This window comes from Lithobates pipiens, unplaced genomic scaffold (genome assembly GCF_037356315.1).
Source record: "Lithobates pipiens isolate NorthernLeopardFrog02 unplaced genomic scaffold, aLitPip1_a1.2 Scaffold_3, whole genome shotgun sequence".
Lineage (NCBI taxonomy): Eukaryota > Metazoa > Chordata > Amphibia > Anura > Ranidae > Lithobates > Lithobates pipiens.
Genome location: NW_027507790.1, coordinates 81,880,552 through 81,898,501, shown reverse-complemented (window position 1 = coordinate 81,898,501; position 17,950 = coordinate 81,880,552). Strand labels below are relative to the sequence as shown.

The window sequence follows — 17,950 nt, the reverse complement described above, 5'->3', positions numbered from 1 at the left end:
GGAGATGATAGTTTTACTGTTTGTTCTTTATGTTTTTTTTTCTCTCAAAATTTGTACAGTTCTCTCTTTTTAACGGATAAATATTAAACTGATACAAGGTATAATGAGAACATAAAAAAAAAAGAAAAAAAAAAAAGAGACCGGGAAAAGAAAAAGATATCTTGCCACAATGATGTTAAGAATGAAGATTAGGATTCTGAGAGTTAAACTGATTAGAATTTACTAATAAGAATCCTACTGAGTGGCAAAAAAAAAAAAAAAAGAAAAAAGGAAGTTGATTAAAGTTTATGATACGATATCAAGAGTTCCTGAAAAAAATTTAGTTTGTACAAAGGGGAGAACAGAGACTCAGGTATGTTTTTCTGAGCGGATAGATGATTTGCAGAGTGCAATTCAAATAAAGGATATTCAGTTGTCTGAGTTACAGAATAATGTCAAGTTTAAAACAGAGTCAAGCAAGAGTTTAGAGATTAATGTTAATGCAGACGCTATGAATGTTAATGCAGATTCTATGCAGAAGTCTTTTGTACAAGATATACGGTCTATCAAGGTTGATCACCAAAAACAGAAAGTTTTGTTTAAACCACAATTATCTTCGGTACCAGTTAAGCGGTCCATAGAAAAATATGACCAGGAACATGAAGACAAACAAAGGGAAAATGGCATTCAAAGAGTTGCCACGTGTAATGCCACACCCAGAGATGATGAGATACACGTCACAGGCGGAGCTAAAGTTTCAGAGCAGACAGGAAATGTTATTCCCATACATAGTACACAAAGGAAAACTTTGAAAGTAGAAAATACAGAGCATATTTCTGAGCAATTTTTTCTTTCTTCTTCAAACAATAGTTTGATTGATTTGCCTTATGCCTCAGAAGTCAAACAGATCAGTACATTGACTGTTAATGACAGTTCAATCAATATGACAAACAATTATGAAAATGAGAGGGATGGATTACTTCCATCACCATCAGGATTCAGGAAAAAAGGTTCTGAGTCATCTCCAACATTAAAATATTCACTTTTAATGGATGAAAGTGGAAGGCCATGGTTGCATGGTTTATTAAATGGTAAGAATACTAAATGGTTAATAGATTTAGGATCTAAACTCAGTTTAACTAAACAAAAATTATCTGTGAATATTGATTCTCCTAAATGTATTTACAGTTGCAGTTAAAGTTTCTAATGTGAATTTCGAGATTCCCGGAATTTTGAAAACGAATATAGACATTTGGTGTTACCAAAATACAGAGAATATTTTAGGCATGGATGTGATTAGTAAATTAGATTGGATTATTGATTTAAGTAATTCTACTATATGGAAAGATTCATCTAGGCCCAAATCTATGGTAAAAGATTCCTCAATGTACAGTAATGTTGGAAGTATTTGTACAGCAATCGCTGACATGTCTTCAGATTTTAATTGGCCACACACAGGATGCCACAAATGGATGCCAAGGCCAAAGTATTTTCAGTACTGGAAATAGCCAATAGTCATTTGCTTGGAGAAAGTTTTAGCAAAATTTTCTAGACCAAAATGTATTTTCCAGCATTTGGACAAAATTTTGCTGTCTACACAAAATACAGAGGAACATGTCACTCTGTTGACAGAGTTATTTAGTTTGTTACAAACAGCAGGGTTGAAATTGAACACAGAGTCAGTTCAGTTAATGAAAAATAAAGTTAATTTTCTTCATATGCAAATTAGTCAGGGACAGAGACAGTTATCACAGGAAAAACTTAGAAACATATCTGCTATTCCAATTCCAACATCTTACAAGGCATTATATCGATTTTTGAGTGAAGTAAATTTTTGTAAAGAGTTTTTACAGGAATATGATGATAACGTTAAACCATTAATGGATTTCTTGAAACAAAAAGATGTTTTTGATCAATGGACTCAAACCCAGACAAATGACTTTGAAATGTTGAAAAAAAGATTTGCAGAATGCTGTCTCATTGCATACAATCGAAATTGGAATATCAGCACCTGTTCTAATGTCTACTAAGGTATCTGAGAATTTCATATCAGTGATTTTGTCTCAGGTAAAAGATGGTGAACTGGAAATGATAGGTTTTTTCTCCAGAGGTTTGACAAATATGGAAAAAGACTTTTGACACAAATATGAAGCAATTGTTAAGTGTTTATTTTGCAGTCAAAGTAACAGAAAAGATTGTGAGATCTAGTAGGATCATATTAGACACCTTATCTGTCAGTAAAAATTATTTTAAAAATAATTCATTCAGGAGAAATATATGACAAATATTGCCCATTTTTTTAAAACTTTACAATCTAAACCCATACAGGTAGATGTGATAACAGATTATTCTCAGTTAAATGTATTCAGAAAGCCTGTAAATGGTATTGTTAGAACAAGTGCTGAGAGAAGCTTTGAGCCAGGATGTGTTAATGGTATTAAGAATTGTTCATCAGGTATGTGTTGCCAAAGAATGGCTATGCTATTCAGCAAAAATTCTACAGAAAATGCTGACTTGAAAAATGCTAGAAGTGCAGTACTGCACGCATTACTCTGAAATATTAAAGAGGAGCAGTAAATATATATTTGCTTCAATCTTCTGGGGTTGATTTAAAACCTCTTTGGTTTGTGAAAACAAGGTTTTATATGATGACAAAAAAAAAGAGAAATTGCGTCCTGTTATAGTTGAAATACACAGAATAATAAATTAAGGAGTATAGGTCAGCTTAAGAAAAAATAGAGTAGAGCAAAGTAAGTTAATTCGAAATGTTATTATTAAAATATGTTTTGCATGTCATAATAAAATATTAGAATTTTGGTATGTAAAAAGAATACATAAATGAAGGTATATTTTGCATTTATTTAAATTCTCAATAATGATACTGCATTATTTTTTAGGATCTGACTTGTAAGTCACCAAAAGAAAGAAATGTAATATTTCTAGACCTTCCAGGTGAAAACAAAATCTTGAAATTTAAGAATATCAGTTCTGGCAGACGAATTGAAAGAAGAGATTCATTTGTTATAATTACTGTTATCTTTCTATGTTCAATAAAGTTTTTCAACTTTACAGAGTGCAGGAAGAAGAAGAAAATTCTCAAGAGAACCTGTGACAAGAGAGGAAATTCTAAAAACAATGGACTTTTGATTTTTTGACTACTGATGAAATAATTTATCCATCAGATATTTCAGATTTTTATATATCATTTTTACGTGATGAGATATGGTTATCATATCAAGATGAGATATTTTTTACACATGAATTTTTATAAACACATGTTGAAAGGGTTAAACATCCTTACAATAGAATCATTCTAGTTAGAGGGAACATCTGGTGCTAATTAAGACAGAGTACATTTTTCTTAAAAGTCATATAGACAAGTTAGGAGTAACTATTACATTTTAATATGTAACTATTTAGTTTTGAAATCATCTCACATATATGAACAAATTGAAGTTAAGAAATCTATTTTATGTTTAATTTTGACAAGGTTATTTGAAAGGTTTTATGGATTATAGATTTATGCTAAACATAATTTGGAGGGAAAAAATATGAAACATACATTTTTGAAGTGATATTCCTATTTCAAAGTATTGTACAACAATGTTACATTTATGAATTATGAAATTAAGGGGATTGATTTATTTGGTAAAAGAAAAAAGAAATAATAAGGGTGAAAATATTTTTTTTGTTATATGAAATTCACTTTTCCTTATATAGAATCAAAGTTGGAAATATGTATTCAAGTCAATTATCTTAAGATTTAATTGGATGAATGGATATAAATGTGATGCGTTTGAGGTATAAATGGATTTAGATATGGATTTAAAATGAAAAGATTGTTTAATCTATCATTTTGAGAGGGAATTGTTAGAATATAATTGACTTGCTTATGTATATAATCATATATTCTAGATATGGATAAAGTGAAATAAATATATATATAGATGTTTACATATATTTATGTAAAAGTCAGTTTGAAGCTTCAAATACATTTCTTGGGAAAACCAGTTCTATGTACATCTCACATACAGTGCCTTGCGAAAGTATTCGGCCCCCTTGAACTTTTCAACCTTTTGCCACATTTCAGGCTTCAAACATAAAGATATACAATTTTTATTTTTTGTGAAGAATCACCAACAAGTGGGACACAATTGGGAAGTAGAACGAAATCTATTGGATTTTTGAAACTTTTTTAACTAATAAAAAAATGAAAAGTGGGGCGTGCAAAATTATTCGGCCCCCTTGCGTTAATACTTTGTAGAGCCACCTTTTGCTGCGATTACAGCTGCAAGTCGCTTGGGGTATGTCTCTATCAGTTTTGCACATCAAGAGACTGAAATTCTTGCCCATTCTTCCTTGCAAAACAGCTCGAGCTCAGTGAGGTTGGATGGAGAGCGTTTGTGAACAGCAGTTTTCAGCTCTTTCCACAGATTCTCGATTGGATTCAGGTCTGGACTTTGACTTGGCCATTCTAACACCTGGATACGTTTATTTGTGAACCATTCCTTTGTAGATTTTGCTGTATGTTTGGGATCATTGTCTTGTTGGAAGATAAATCTCCGTCCCAGTTTCAGGTCTTTTGCAGACTCCAACAGGTTTTCATCCAGAATGGTCCTGTATTTGGCTGCATCCATCTTCCCCTCAATTTTAACCATCTTCCCTGTCCCTGCTGAAGAAAAGCAGGCCCAAACCATGATGCTGCCACCACCATGTTTGACAGTGGGGATGGTGTGTTGAGGGTGATGAGCTGTGTTGCTTTTACGCCAAACATATCGTTTTGCAATGTGGGCAAAAAGTTCAATTTTGGTTTCATCTGACCAGAGCACCTTCTTACACATGTTTGGTGTGTCTCCCAGGTGGCTTGTGGCAAACTTTAGACGAGACTTTTTATGGATATCTTTGAGAAATGGCTTTCTTCTAGCCACTCTTCCCTAAAGGCCAGATTTGTGCAGTGTACGACTGATTGTTGTCCTATGGACAGACTCTCTCACCTCAGCTGTAGTTCTCTGCAGTTCATCCAGAGTGATCATGGGCCTCTTGGCTGCATCTCTGATCAGTCTTCTCCTTGTCTGAGCTGAAAGTTTAGAGGGACGGCCAGGTCTTGGTAGATTTGCAGTGCTCTGATACTCCTTCCATTTCAAAATGATCGCCTGCACAGTGCTCCTTGGGATGTTTAAAGCTTGGGAAATCTTTTCGTATCCAAATCTGGCTTTAAACTTCTCCACAACAGTATTACGGACCTGCCTGGTGTGTTCCTTGGTCTTCATGATGCTCTCTGTGCTTTCAACAGAACCCTGAGACTATCACAGAACAGGTGCATTTATACAGAGACTTGATTACACACAGGTGAATTCTATTTATCACCATCAGTCATTTAGGACAACATTGGATCATTCAGAGATCCTAGCTGAACTTCTGGAGTGAGTTTGCTGCACTGAAAGTAAAGGGGCAGAATAATTTTGCACGCACCACTTTTCAGTTTTTTTATATGCTAAAAAAGTTTAAATTATCCAATAGATTTCGTTCCACTTCACAATTGTGTCCCACTAGTTGGAGATTCTTCACAAAAAATTAAAATTTAATATCTTTATGTTTTAAGCCTGAAATGTGGCAAAGGTTGAAAAGTTCAAGGGGGCCGAATACTTTCGCAAGGCACTGTATGGCTGTAATTTAGAGTGAGTTGACCATTCCCCTCCCCCATCGTAAGAGATAAGGTTACATCCTTGTCCAAAGACACAGAGTTTGGTAAAAATGGTAAAAATGATATAGCAACTGGAATATAGGTACCGTATATACTCGAGTATAAGCCGAGATTTTCAGCCTCTTTTTTGAGGCTGAAAGTGCCCCCCTCGGCTTATACTCGAGTCATCGCTGTCTGCCTGCTCGATCAGCGTGTCGAGCAGACAGACAGCGGACATTCTACCATTCAAACGCCGCGCCTCCGCCTTCGCCTGTGATAGGCGGAACACTGAATTTCCCAGCAGCCTGTGTTCCGCCTATCACGGACATCGTCTCATCCTCGTACTACGGACGAGGATGAGACGATGTCCGTGATAGGCGGAACACAGGCTGCTGGGAAATTCAGTGTTCCGCCTATCACAGGCGAAGGCGGAGGCGCGGCGTTTGAATGGTAGAATGTCCGCCGAGGCGCCGACGAAGAGCGGCGATCCTGGCAAGGCACGGGACGGAGGCAAGGCAAGGCACGGCACGGGACGGGACGGAACGGAACGGAGGCAAGGCACGACACGGGACGGAGGCAAGGCACGGCACGGGACAGAGGCAAGGAGGCAAGGCACGGGACGGAGGCAAGGAGGCAAGGCACGGGACACAGGCTCGGGACACAGGTAGGCTGGACACACACACACACACACACACACACACACATGGACACACACACACAGGGATGGATGGATACACACACACACAGGGATGGATGGATGGATGGAGACACACACACACAGGGATGGATGGATACACACACACACAGGGATGGATGGATGGATGGAGACACACACACACAGGGATGGATGGATGGAGACACACACACACAGGGATGGATGGATGGATGGAGACACACACACACAGGGATGGATGGATGGATGGACACACACACACACAGGGATGGATGGATGGATGGACACACACACACACAGGGATGGATGGACGGACACACAGGGATGGACGGACACACACACAGGGATGGACGGACACACACACAGGGATGGACGGACACACAGGGATGGACGGACACACACACAGGGATGGACAGGCATGTCTCACCCTCGGCTTATACACGAGTCAATAAGTTTGCCAGTTTTTTTGGGGGTAAATTGGGGGCCTCGGCTTATATTCGGGTCGGCCTATACTCGAGTATATACGGTATACATAAAATGTGTGTGTGTGAATAAGCACACATAATATTAAAACATTTGTTTAAACCATAATGTCCATAAATGATCCGAGATCTTGTATGATTAGCACCTAGAGGCAGCTCCCTTAGAGTGAAGCGATGGGCTCTGTGCGATTTTCACCACATACTGAACTCATCTAATTTAACCTTTGAGTTACTATTTGTTTTTATTAAATATATGATTCATACTGCACTCACTCTGGCGCCCCTCTAACATCTATGTGTTGCATGTCATGTGGCTGTGTGTTGCTCTGGCATTCACACTAAGACAATGCACAAGGGTTGCCGCACACCACAATGCATGGTAAAGCACTACCAGTGTGATGCACTGGAAATAAAGGTGGTTCACTTTTGTATTTTTTACTGCATTTACAGCCCATTACCCGACTTCAGTTAATTTTTGCTATAGCTCCTTTTTACCATCTTTGGCCCATTTTTCAGGTTTATTAAACATATATGAAAAGCAAATTACAAGCACCCATACTTATTTATTACAGGCACTTATACAGTGCTGAAAATTTACGCAGTGATTTACATATATATTGTACATTCACATCAGTCCCTGTCCTCAAGGAGTTTAGAATCTAAGGTCCCTAATTCACAATCATAAATACACATACTAGGGCCAATGTCAGAGAGGAGGCCTTTGGAGTGTGGGTGCAAGCCACAGTACTTGGAGGAAACCCACGCAGGCACAGGGAGAACATGCAAGCTCCAGGCAGGTTGTGCCGTGGTTGGGATTCCAAACAAAGACCCTAGTGCTGTCACACAGAAGTGCTAACCACTTAGCCACTGTAATGCCACACAGAATATTATGGTAAAAAGTATGCTTTAACCACTTACGGACCGCCTGCCATCAATATATGGCAGCTATTTGAAGAGCTACCAAAACCCCGGTATTCTCTTCTCCGGCAGGTGGTCCGCTTTCAGATAAAAATGGTCTCAGCAGCGGATTTGCCGTGAGATCACTTTTATCAGGGACGGGAGAGAGCCCCCCCACCGCTGCGCTTTGGTCGTCTCTGCCGCTTACTGGAGCAGTCAGTAGCGGCGGAGACGATCGGGTCCTGTCACGTCCACAGCCTAGAGCCAAGTGAGGGAAAGATGGCGATGGCCCTCACTCAGCTCCATAGCATTGGATGGCGGAAGCGACGTCAAACATCATATAACAGTAGGTATTCCTGCGCTAAAATGGATTTGTGAAACAAAAGTGACAAAAAGAACCAAATCAAAAAACAAAAGGTGCTGCATACACCGTGTGGACCAAACGCACGTCCAAATAAATATAAAATAAAGAAAAGGGGTGGTGTTGTGCTCCTATTTAGAGTATTAATTGCAAAAAATAGTATGATTAACTATCTAGTATATGCCGCAATATTAGGTATAGTGCAAAGAAGCAAATTAAATATATAAAACACTATGATGATTGTGACACTTATGTAAAATTAAATAAAACAATTAGATAGTAAGCAAAGTCCACATTGAAAGTGCAATTGTAAGTGATTATACCACTGTGCAAAGTATATAGTGTATACGTGAATCATTCATTTAGTGACCAATATAAATAAAATTATGAAGCGAATGACGTTAAAAGCAAAAAATTGTAGTTGAAATCCTCTAAATTAAACAGTAATCTAGTGCAGTCTTGGATTTAAAATCCTCAATAGAATGTGCAAAAAGTGCAAACGTGCAGAGTGCTGACTTGGACTCTAAAGTGACATTGTGCCTTTAAGTGCAAATACAGCAGGAGAAATCTTCAGCGTCACTGACACCCATGAGCAAAATGAATGGTTACCTTACTGCTGTAAGGTAAACAGCATGTAGCAGGTGCAGGAGGAGGGGAGCTCTCCCTTCAGCTGATCCTTTCTTAGATGTCCGTTTCAAGCTTCTAAATGTAGACAGGGGTAGTGGGGGACGTCAAACATCACTTCAGCCCAATGCTCTTAAAAGGGATTTTTTTTTTTTTATAATGTAAATATGAGATCTGAGGTCTTTTTGACCCCAGATCTCATATTTAACAGGTCCTGCCGTGCTTTTTTTTATATTACAAGGGATGTTTACATTCCTTGTAATAGGACTAAAGATAACCCAATATATTTTTTTTTAAAGGACAGAGTAAAAATAAAAATAAAAGAGTAAAATAAATAAGAGTGCCCCGTCTTGCGTGCAGAAGCGGGCCAGCATATGAAAACGGTGTTCAAACCACACATGATATATTGCCTCCGTAACTCTAAAAATGTAACCTCTAGAAATTTTTAAATGTCGCCTATGGATATTTTTAAGGGTAAATGTTTGTCACCATTCCATGACCGCTCGTTACGCAATTTTGAAGTGCTACATGTTGGGTATTAATTTACTCAGTTTAACATTATCTTTCACAATATAAAAAAATGGGCTAACTTCACTGTATTTTTATTTGTTTAAGTCAAAAAAGTGTATTTAAAAAAAAAGTGCGCTTGTAAGACTGCTGCGCAAATCCAGTGTGACACAAAGTATTGCAACGACCACCAATTTACCCTCTAGGGTGTTAAAAAAAAAAATATAATGTTTGTGGGTTCTAAGTAATCTTCTAGCAAAAAAAAAAAAAAAAAAAAGATTTTAACTTGTAAACAACAAATCTCCAAAAGAGGCTCAGTACTTAAAGTGATACTAAAGGTTCGTTTAAAAAATAAAACAACAAACATATCATACTTACATCCACTGTGCAGCTCGTTTTGCACAGAGTGGCCCCGAACCTTGTCTTCTGTGGTCCCTCATCGGCTCTTGCGGCTCCTCCCCACATCAGATAACTGAGCACTTCTCCCAGGGGGTTACTTTGCGGGTGGGCTCCCGAGTCCAGCATTCGGTGTCCATAGAGGCCGAATGCAGGACTCAGCCCCGCCCCCCACGTCATTGGATTTGATTGACAGCAGCGGGAGCCAATGGCTATGCTGCTATCAATCTAGAGCTGAAAACCCCAGGCAGTGAGACAGCACATCCCCGTGGGTCAAGTTCTAGGGCTCAAGTAAGTAAAATGGGGGGGACTGGGGGGATGGGGACCGGTCACAGGATGCATTAAGGTGAAAAAACATGTATGTTTACAACCCCTTTAAGTGGTTAAAAACCCAAGGAAAACCACGATAAAATTGATTTTTTTCAGGGGATTGAAAGATATACAATTACAGTTTTTTTTCCTCATGAACTGGCAGTTATAGAATGTTAGACACTTTAATCTTAAAGCGATGTTTTAGGATCACACATGTGCCATATTTTCTTTCGGTACTTCTTACTTTTGGTCATAAGATCTCTGATATCTTCAGCAATCATGTCATTGGCTGCTGTCAGTAATTCGTATTTGCCATCCTTACTTCCTGATATATTTGATTCAAAAATGGAGGACTCCCCAGACAAGTCTCCACTCTTCCACTGTTTTCCTGGGAAAAGGAGGCGACTGTAAAATAAGGAGAAATCATGTGTAAATAACACAATAACACTTCCCAAGTCATGTGTTTTCATGTCTTTTTCTATCTTGGAGTTTATGAAAGAATAAAATCCCTCCCCCGCCTCAGTGTGATAGTGCTCAAACCAAGCAAATTGCTGTTCACATGCAAAGTACTGCATCATTGAAGAAAGGGGAAAAGGTCACATGCTCCCCTATCCCTGGAAGTAGCAGACATCTCTTAGCCCTTGTACACACGGTCGGAGATTCCGACGGAATGTGTCCTATCGGACCGTTTTGACGGATATTCCGACTGTGTGTGGTCTCCATCGGACTGTTTCCGTCTGAATATCCGTCGGACCAACTTTTCCAACATGCCGGTAAAATTTTCCGATAAAATGCTCCGATCGGACATACTCCGATCATGTGTAGCCTATTCCGACGGACAAAGTGCCATGCATGCTCAGATCAAATTCCTAGACCAAAGCTATTGGCTGCTAGCCTGAACGTAGTCCCGTCTTAACGAAATAACGTCATCACGTTATGTACAATCGGAGTTTACGACAACTTTGTCCGACCGTGTGTATGCAACATCACTTCCGGACCTCTTCCGGAATTAATCCGTCGGAATTACTCCGACGGATTTGGTTGTCGCAATCTCCGACTGTGTGTACAAGGGCTAAGAGGCCAGGGGGTATTTTGCCTGGAAAAGAGGTAAAGTGACAGGTTTACATAAAGTAATATTAAACCGTCAATGTTCTTAAGCACTTTCAGCAGCTCATTTAACCATTTTCTCAGTATGTAGCTTCATCTTTTAAATCCTTGCCTATATTCCAGTCACAAACATTTGTGCGGAGTTCAGGCGGAGTTGCAGACGCCGGCAATCTAACTAAGGGAAACCAGCAGCGGAGCCTTGCTGTTTCACTGCCGGTTTCCTACTGCGCATGCGCGAATCGCGCAGCACTTTGTGAATGGCCAGCTTGTTTTCTGGGACAAACACATCCTGCGCCGTGGCCCAGGTGGAAAGGAATTACACTTAATTACACTTAGTACTTCCAAAAAAGGGTACTTTAAAAAAAAAAAAAATACAATTTTAGATATCCAAAAACGAAGGGTGTTCTTTAGTTTAAGACCACCTCTCAAAAGTGGGTGGAACTCAGTTTTAAGTTGCTGCCTCAGGTTTTCTGTGTCAAGGTGGCTCTTTTCTCTGGCAGTGTCCTATGGAATCAACCTTGCATGCAGTGACTAGCGTTGTATCTCCCTACACTGTGCACATCAATAAAAACACATCCCTAAACTGGAATTCCCACCCACTCTACACCTAAGAAGCCCTAAAACGACCCCCCCCCCCCCCCCCAACACCTATGCTAACTAACCTGTGTAAAAAAAAAAACATGTCCAGTGGCAGTGAATAAATATATGAAGCCCTTAGGAATTAACTGGCAATGTCACTGTTCCAGGCTTTATTAGCCATTGTCAGATCGCTCTCTCCTCTGACACAGGGGAGATCATGTTGCCGGACCAGAGCCGGTTGAAATCAGCACGTTTTTTTACACAGGATTAGACAGCATAGGTGAAGGTGGGGAGAGGGAACAGTTTTAAGGTTAGTTAATTATAAAGCCAAAATTTCACTTTAAGGTGAATTGCAGTATTCTAGCAGTCATTGTTCTTTCATTGTTCTGATATCTAAGGGAAGACAGGTACAATCTGAATGCTTGTGATGAAATAAAAACTACCATACCTTTCTTGTAAATGACTGGCAATCACAGCAAGTTTGTTGTTACGACCCATAAATAAATGGGAATTTCCCATCACCATGACTGCATCCATACATTTTGGAAGTGTTACCTATTGAAACAAATAAGTAAATGTTGGTTGAAAATACTCATAGATTTAGATTTGAGGACTCCTTACCATACATTCTGTTGGAGCTATATAAATCGTGTATAATAAAATAATAATAATACATTCCTATGTACTTACAGCAGACTGATTGAGTGCTTGCTTTCCCCACCATATGGGGTTCACATCCACGACAACTACTAAAAGATTAACTTCATCATCTATAACGAAAATGAACACAACGGGTACATGCAAATTAAAGTCAGATATCAATTTCTTTTTCGCACAATTCATTCCTATTTAAAGCACAACTCCACTCCAAGCAAAACACTTTGCATTATTCAGAAAGAGGTAGAACCTCTATTTCAGGGGTCATCAACCCTGTCCTCAGGGCCCACTAACAGGCCAGGTTAAGATAACTGAAATACATCACAGGTGATATAATTTGCTGCTCAGTGATTGCAGTATTCTAGTCTGCATTTCCCCAAGGGAATACATAAAACCTGGCCTGTTAGTGGGCCCTGAGGACAGGGTTGATGACCACTGCTCTATTTTAAATGATATCCATGTCCCCAATGGGGAAATTTCCCATAATTTCCTCTGGTGTTACTGTGAGAACATTTCTTTAAATGTGGACATGGGATGTTGGCAAATCAGAACTGTAAATTAGGATTTACGTTTGGGACATTTCCCCTCACATCCGCTCATTTCACTGGAACAAGTAGTGAGGGGGATATCTCCCCATTTGGAAACTGACAGTATTAAAAAGCTGGCAGAAGCAATTTTTCCGGGACTAGAAATACGACGTCCAATACACTGCAATGCAACCTTCGGCGTATAAATCCTTTCTGAGCATGCGCCATACTTAGTCGTCCAACTTGCCTACTCACGAGCGGACTGTCCGCTGAAACCAAGTTTGGACAGACTGTATTACGGAAATTCCGAAAGACTTAGTCCGCCAGACTGTCCGCTGAAAAAGTCCGCTGAAGCCCACACATGAGCGGATTGTCCGCTGAAACACGTTTCAGCAGACTAAGTTGGCCAGACAATCCGCCCGTGTGTACGCGGCCTGAGGCTAAGTGTAGCCTAATTTCTTATCTTTTGTAACATTTATTATATTATGCTCATGTTCTTATGCTGTGGCCGGGGCTCTGGCCTTTGTTGTTTTTGATACCCTTTATTCTGCAGTATTTTCAAGAAAAAGGGATTGAAAGTAAAAAAAAATACATTGACAGAAGCACTAATACTTCTTTGCTGTAAAACTAGGAAGACTATTTGGTAGTTAGGGCTGAAACAACTAATCGATTAATCGACAACTAATCGATTATGAAATTAATCGATTACTATTTTCATAATCGAATAATCGGCCACTAACATAATGGGGTTAACAAAAAACTAAAATTAGCCCTTTAGAGTACAAAAAGAGCAAATAGCTACTGTAAATATTACTTTCACTGTCCCATAGTAAAAAATGTACCCCTTACAGTAGCGATTATTTGCTCTTTTTGTACTAATTTTAGGTTTTTTTAACCCCGTTATGTTACTAAACATCTCAGGCCTGGGTCACACCTCTGTTTTTTGGTGCTTTTTGCAGAAAGGCACTACAGTTCATTTACATGGTTTCTTATGGGACACGTTCACATCCATGATTTTTTCAGCTGCTGCCTATTTGGAAAAGACAAGGGCCTTTTTTTAACGCAAAACGGTGCTATTTTGGTTCAATATACTTCAATGGAGAAGCTGCAGAAAAGCATGTAATAATGCGTTTTTGCGGCAATTTGTGTTTTTTTAATCTTTAAACAAATTGGCCAAAAAAATGCAAACTTTTTTTTTTTTTTAGGCTATTAACCGATTTTTCGATTAATCGAAACAATAATCGGCCAACTAATCGATTATGGAAATAATCATTAGTTGCAGCCCTAGTGGTAGTTCAGTTCAAACATCACATTCCAATTTTACCAAGCTTGCTGAAATTCTTGCTAAATGGTGCCATCTAGAGGATACTGAGAAGTAGGCTGTCCTGAAACAACAACCAGAGATCAGCCCCATTTGAATTTTTAGCTGTATATCAAAAAAGATAGAGATAATATATTTGAACATGTGAGAATCCTACAAAAATGTGAGATATTAAAGTGATCGTAAACTTTTTTTTTTTTTCCAGTGACAAAAACGTTATACTTACCTGCTCTGTGCAATGGTTTTGGCTCCTGGCTTCACTACTTTAGCAAATACCCCCATAAGCTGCTTCCTATTGGAGCACTTGTGCAGACTCGATCCCGAGCAATGCTGCCTGCATATATAGACACAGACAGTGCAGCCTGGCCCTGCCCCATCACAGGCGCTACTATTATTCTGCACTGAGAGGAAGGAAAAAGCAGAGCGAGCCACTGCTCTTGGGCACAGAGCTGGATTGAGATCAGGCTCAGGTAAATACAAGTGGGGGCTGGGAGGGATCCTGTTTAAACTGTTTTTTTTTTGTGGAACTAAATCCAGCAAATTAACAGTTTCAAAATAACAGTTAGGCTCCAGTCACACCTGAGTGACTTAGATCCAGAAAAATAATAATTCCAGAATTACAGCAAAATTTGGAACGCATTGGCAACCAAGGTTAGATGTCTCAGAGTCATTCTGGGGTGAAGTCTTGTCCTCACAACTTACCTCAAATGCTATCTCTGGTATTGCTTTGTTCTTTTATTTGGATGGTCTGTAAACTGTGTCTGGGCTAGCTATTTTGGGGTTTTAACTCTAACTCTCTTTTGTTGGTGGATCTTCTTTCTGGGGGTTCTTGGCACCTATAATTTCTAGAAATCTTATTATCAGAATTCTTCCCTCTCTGCTCCCAATTAAATACCACCAAATGAAAGCTCTATCTGCCTAAAAAAAAATGATAAAAATGTTGTTTGGGTACAGCGTTGTACGTTCACGCAATTGTCATTCAAGATGCAACAGCGCTGAAAATTGGTCTGGGGGGGAAAGGGGTAAAAGTGCCCAGTAGGCAAGTAGTTGAAGTATATAGTAAGCCAAAACTTTTGGATAGAGTGGAGAAGGCTTAAAATCCCTGCCCGATTTTTACTGCTTTGCCAGACACTATTATGGAGACATAACAGTTTCTATCTTGGTGACAATGGTTTTATCAGACAGGAAAAGAGGCCAATTTGCAACAGGGACACAGACCGAGAAAAATGTCACAGTTCTACCTTTCCCCTACTTTAATTGGTTGTATTTATAAGAAAAAAAGAATCACAGGGCTATTTGTTCTGTGAAACTGTTAAATGTGTGAATCAGAAAATTGCAGCATTATGGGCATTAGTTGTTGCTAATGATCATAGGAAATACATATTTATTTCCTATGATCAACAGCTCTATATCACAGTGTGGTATTTTCCTGATGCATGCTATTCTCATGAAAGAACATCTAATATGAGAGAAAATAGCCTAGTAACATCCAACTGCCAGTATTTACATAAATGACTGTACATGCACTTTTACAGCACAAAGTTTTTTTTTTATTGATTTCCATAGTAATTACAATATGTTGCAAAGGTCACAAAGAATAACATTGTTAAACATAAAGCAAAATGATTTAGAACTATAACATCACAAATAGGATGAAGTTGTTTTTTATTTTTTCATAATTACACCAATACAATACCTGTGTAATAGACATTACTATTGACATATCTTTGTAGTAATTGGAAAACATTTTATTTTATTTTTTTCAACTTGTTCTCAGTTTTTCCATAAAACATAAGCATAGATTTTGAATTTGTGATACAAAAAAATATATATATTTTCCCTCCAAAAATGGAAAATGTTTGTGTTAAAACGGATCCACCCAAAAGTGGAACTTGCGCTTATACGGTTCCCCCCCCCCCCCCTCCGGTGTCACATTTGGCACCTTTCAATTTTGACAGGCCCCCTTCCCTACTTCACAGCAGCCTGATATCCTGGAAGTTCAGCCCCCCTCCTCCTTCCCCTGCCACTGGGCCAATTGAAAAGTGCAGCGCAGTTGGGAACCAACAGTGAAGCTGAAAGGATTCAATGCCTGGATCCCTTAGTAGGAATGGTGGCGGCAGCACCCGGGAGTCGATCCAAAGATTGACTGTGGTGATGACATTGTGGGCTCCCTGGACAGGTAAGTGCCCTAATATTAAAAGTCAGCAGATGCAGTATTTGTACCTGCTGACAATTTTTTTTCCCCCAGGCTGGACATCCTCCTTTAAGTACAAAGCAGCTAATAGGTTATTAGCAGTTGAATTAAAGGGGATTGTACAGAGAGTTCTTAAATCAGAACTAAACACTCCTAATCTTTTCAGTCAAGGAAGCTGCCATCTTAGCTTCTGTTTGATCTGCAACTGCCATGATGCTGCACATGATCAGTTATGACACCAGTCATTTGATGGTTTGACAGTTTGATAGAGAGCAAAAGAAATGTGGCAGTTTGCATTCCTGGCATGTGCTGGGAATGTAACTTTTTTTAAACTGTTACATCAATGGGATTTGTTCAGGTTTAAACTGATGGATTTAATTCCACTTTAAGGCCCTGTTCACACCATGGTGCAGAGACATCCGTTTTTCCGCCAGTGTTCTGCAGGGGCACAACAAAACCAATTATTCTCTATGTTCCCACCACACTGTGTGGATTATTTTTGCGCTCGAATCTGCAACGTGTATGCAGTTTTCTGCACAGGAAAAAAACTGACATGACATCAAGATTGGTATTAATAAGGCACATAACTTACACACATGAAAACTGATGTAAAACAGATGTCTCTGCAAGTGAAATCTGTGCGGTTTTTCCCTTCAGTTTTCGTGTGCGTATGATGTGAATGAGCCCTAAAGGAGATTGTACAGTCTTAAGGTAACCATACACTACACTATCTGATTGCAAAATCTCTATCAGATCTTCTATTAGGCTGGATTCACACCTATGCAGTTTTAGCGCTTTTTGCATTTTGTAGATTTGCACTACAGTCCATTTAACATTGCAACTGTAAAATGCAAAAAACACAAAAAATGCATAGGTGTGAATCCAGCCTTAACTATGTAGTGCAAGGGCCTGCCTGAAGTTGAATGTATTGTTTAGGTCTGTCCTACCAACTACTATGTAGTGCAAGGGCCTGTCTAGATACAAATTGGGTAATTTAGCTAGGCCCTCTTATTACATAGTTTGGTTAATTCTAAAGTTAAAGTGGAAGTGGAAGTCCATGCTAAAACCCCTGCATCTATAACCACCAACATTCTAACACTAACCTCTAGCCCTGTAAAGAAAAAACAAGTGTACAGTACATGCCTTTTCTGCAGGGGATCCAACCCGATCTCCAGTGGCGGAAGCTCTGATCCCACACTGAGCTGTCAGCCGCGGCTTTGCTGTGGAGGCTGGTGCAGAGGACACATCCGACAATGGAAGCCCCAAAGTAACTCTATGGGTGACGTCACTTCCCAGCCATTGTCGGATGTATACTCAGCAGTAGGGATGAGCTCAGGCCTGTTCTCATGGAACACGTGCAGAGCCCGCCAGGAAGTGAGCGCAGCGCTGCGCTAATCACAGGCAGTGAGACATTGCCCGATCTCTGCAGTCACGCATCGGGGCAATGTCTCACTGCCTGTGATTAGCGCAGCACTGCGCTCACTTCCTGGCGGGCTCTGCACGTGTTCCATGCGAACACGCCTGAGCTCATCCCTACTCAGCAGAGCTTTCGCTGCTAGAGATCGGGTCGGATCGCCTGCAGAAAAGGTATGTATACTCGGTTTTTCTTTATAGGGCTAGAAAGGTTAGTGTTAGAATGTTGGTGGCTATA

At 39.5% G+C, this 17,950-nt stretch overlaps 1 protein-coding gene across 1 annotated transcript in view; it reads right to left on the bottom strand.

Moving 5' to 3' along the window:
* Positions 1–17,950, bottom strand: part of GTF2H3 (general transcription factor IIH subunit 3) — a 58,145-nt gene that overhangs the window by 39,231 nt on the left and 964 nt on the right. Inside the window, exons 2-4 of the mRNA XM_077461931.1 lie at positions 12,291–12,370; positions 12,049–12,155; positions 10,159–10,319 (exon numbers count right to left, since the gene is read on the bottom strand). Coding sequence (XP_077318057.1) covers positions 10,159–10,319; positions 12,049–12,155; positions 12,291–12,370 — 348 coding nt within the window. The remainder of the gene's footprint in view (positions 1–10,158; positions 10,320–12,048; positions 12,156–12,290; positions 12,371–17,950) is intronic.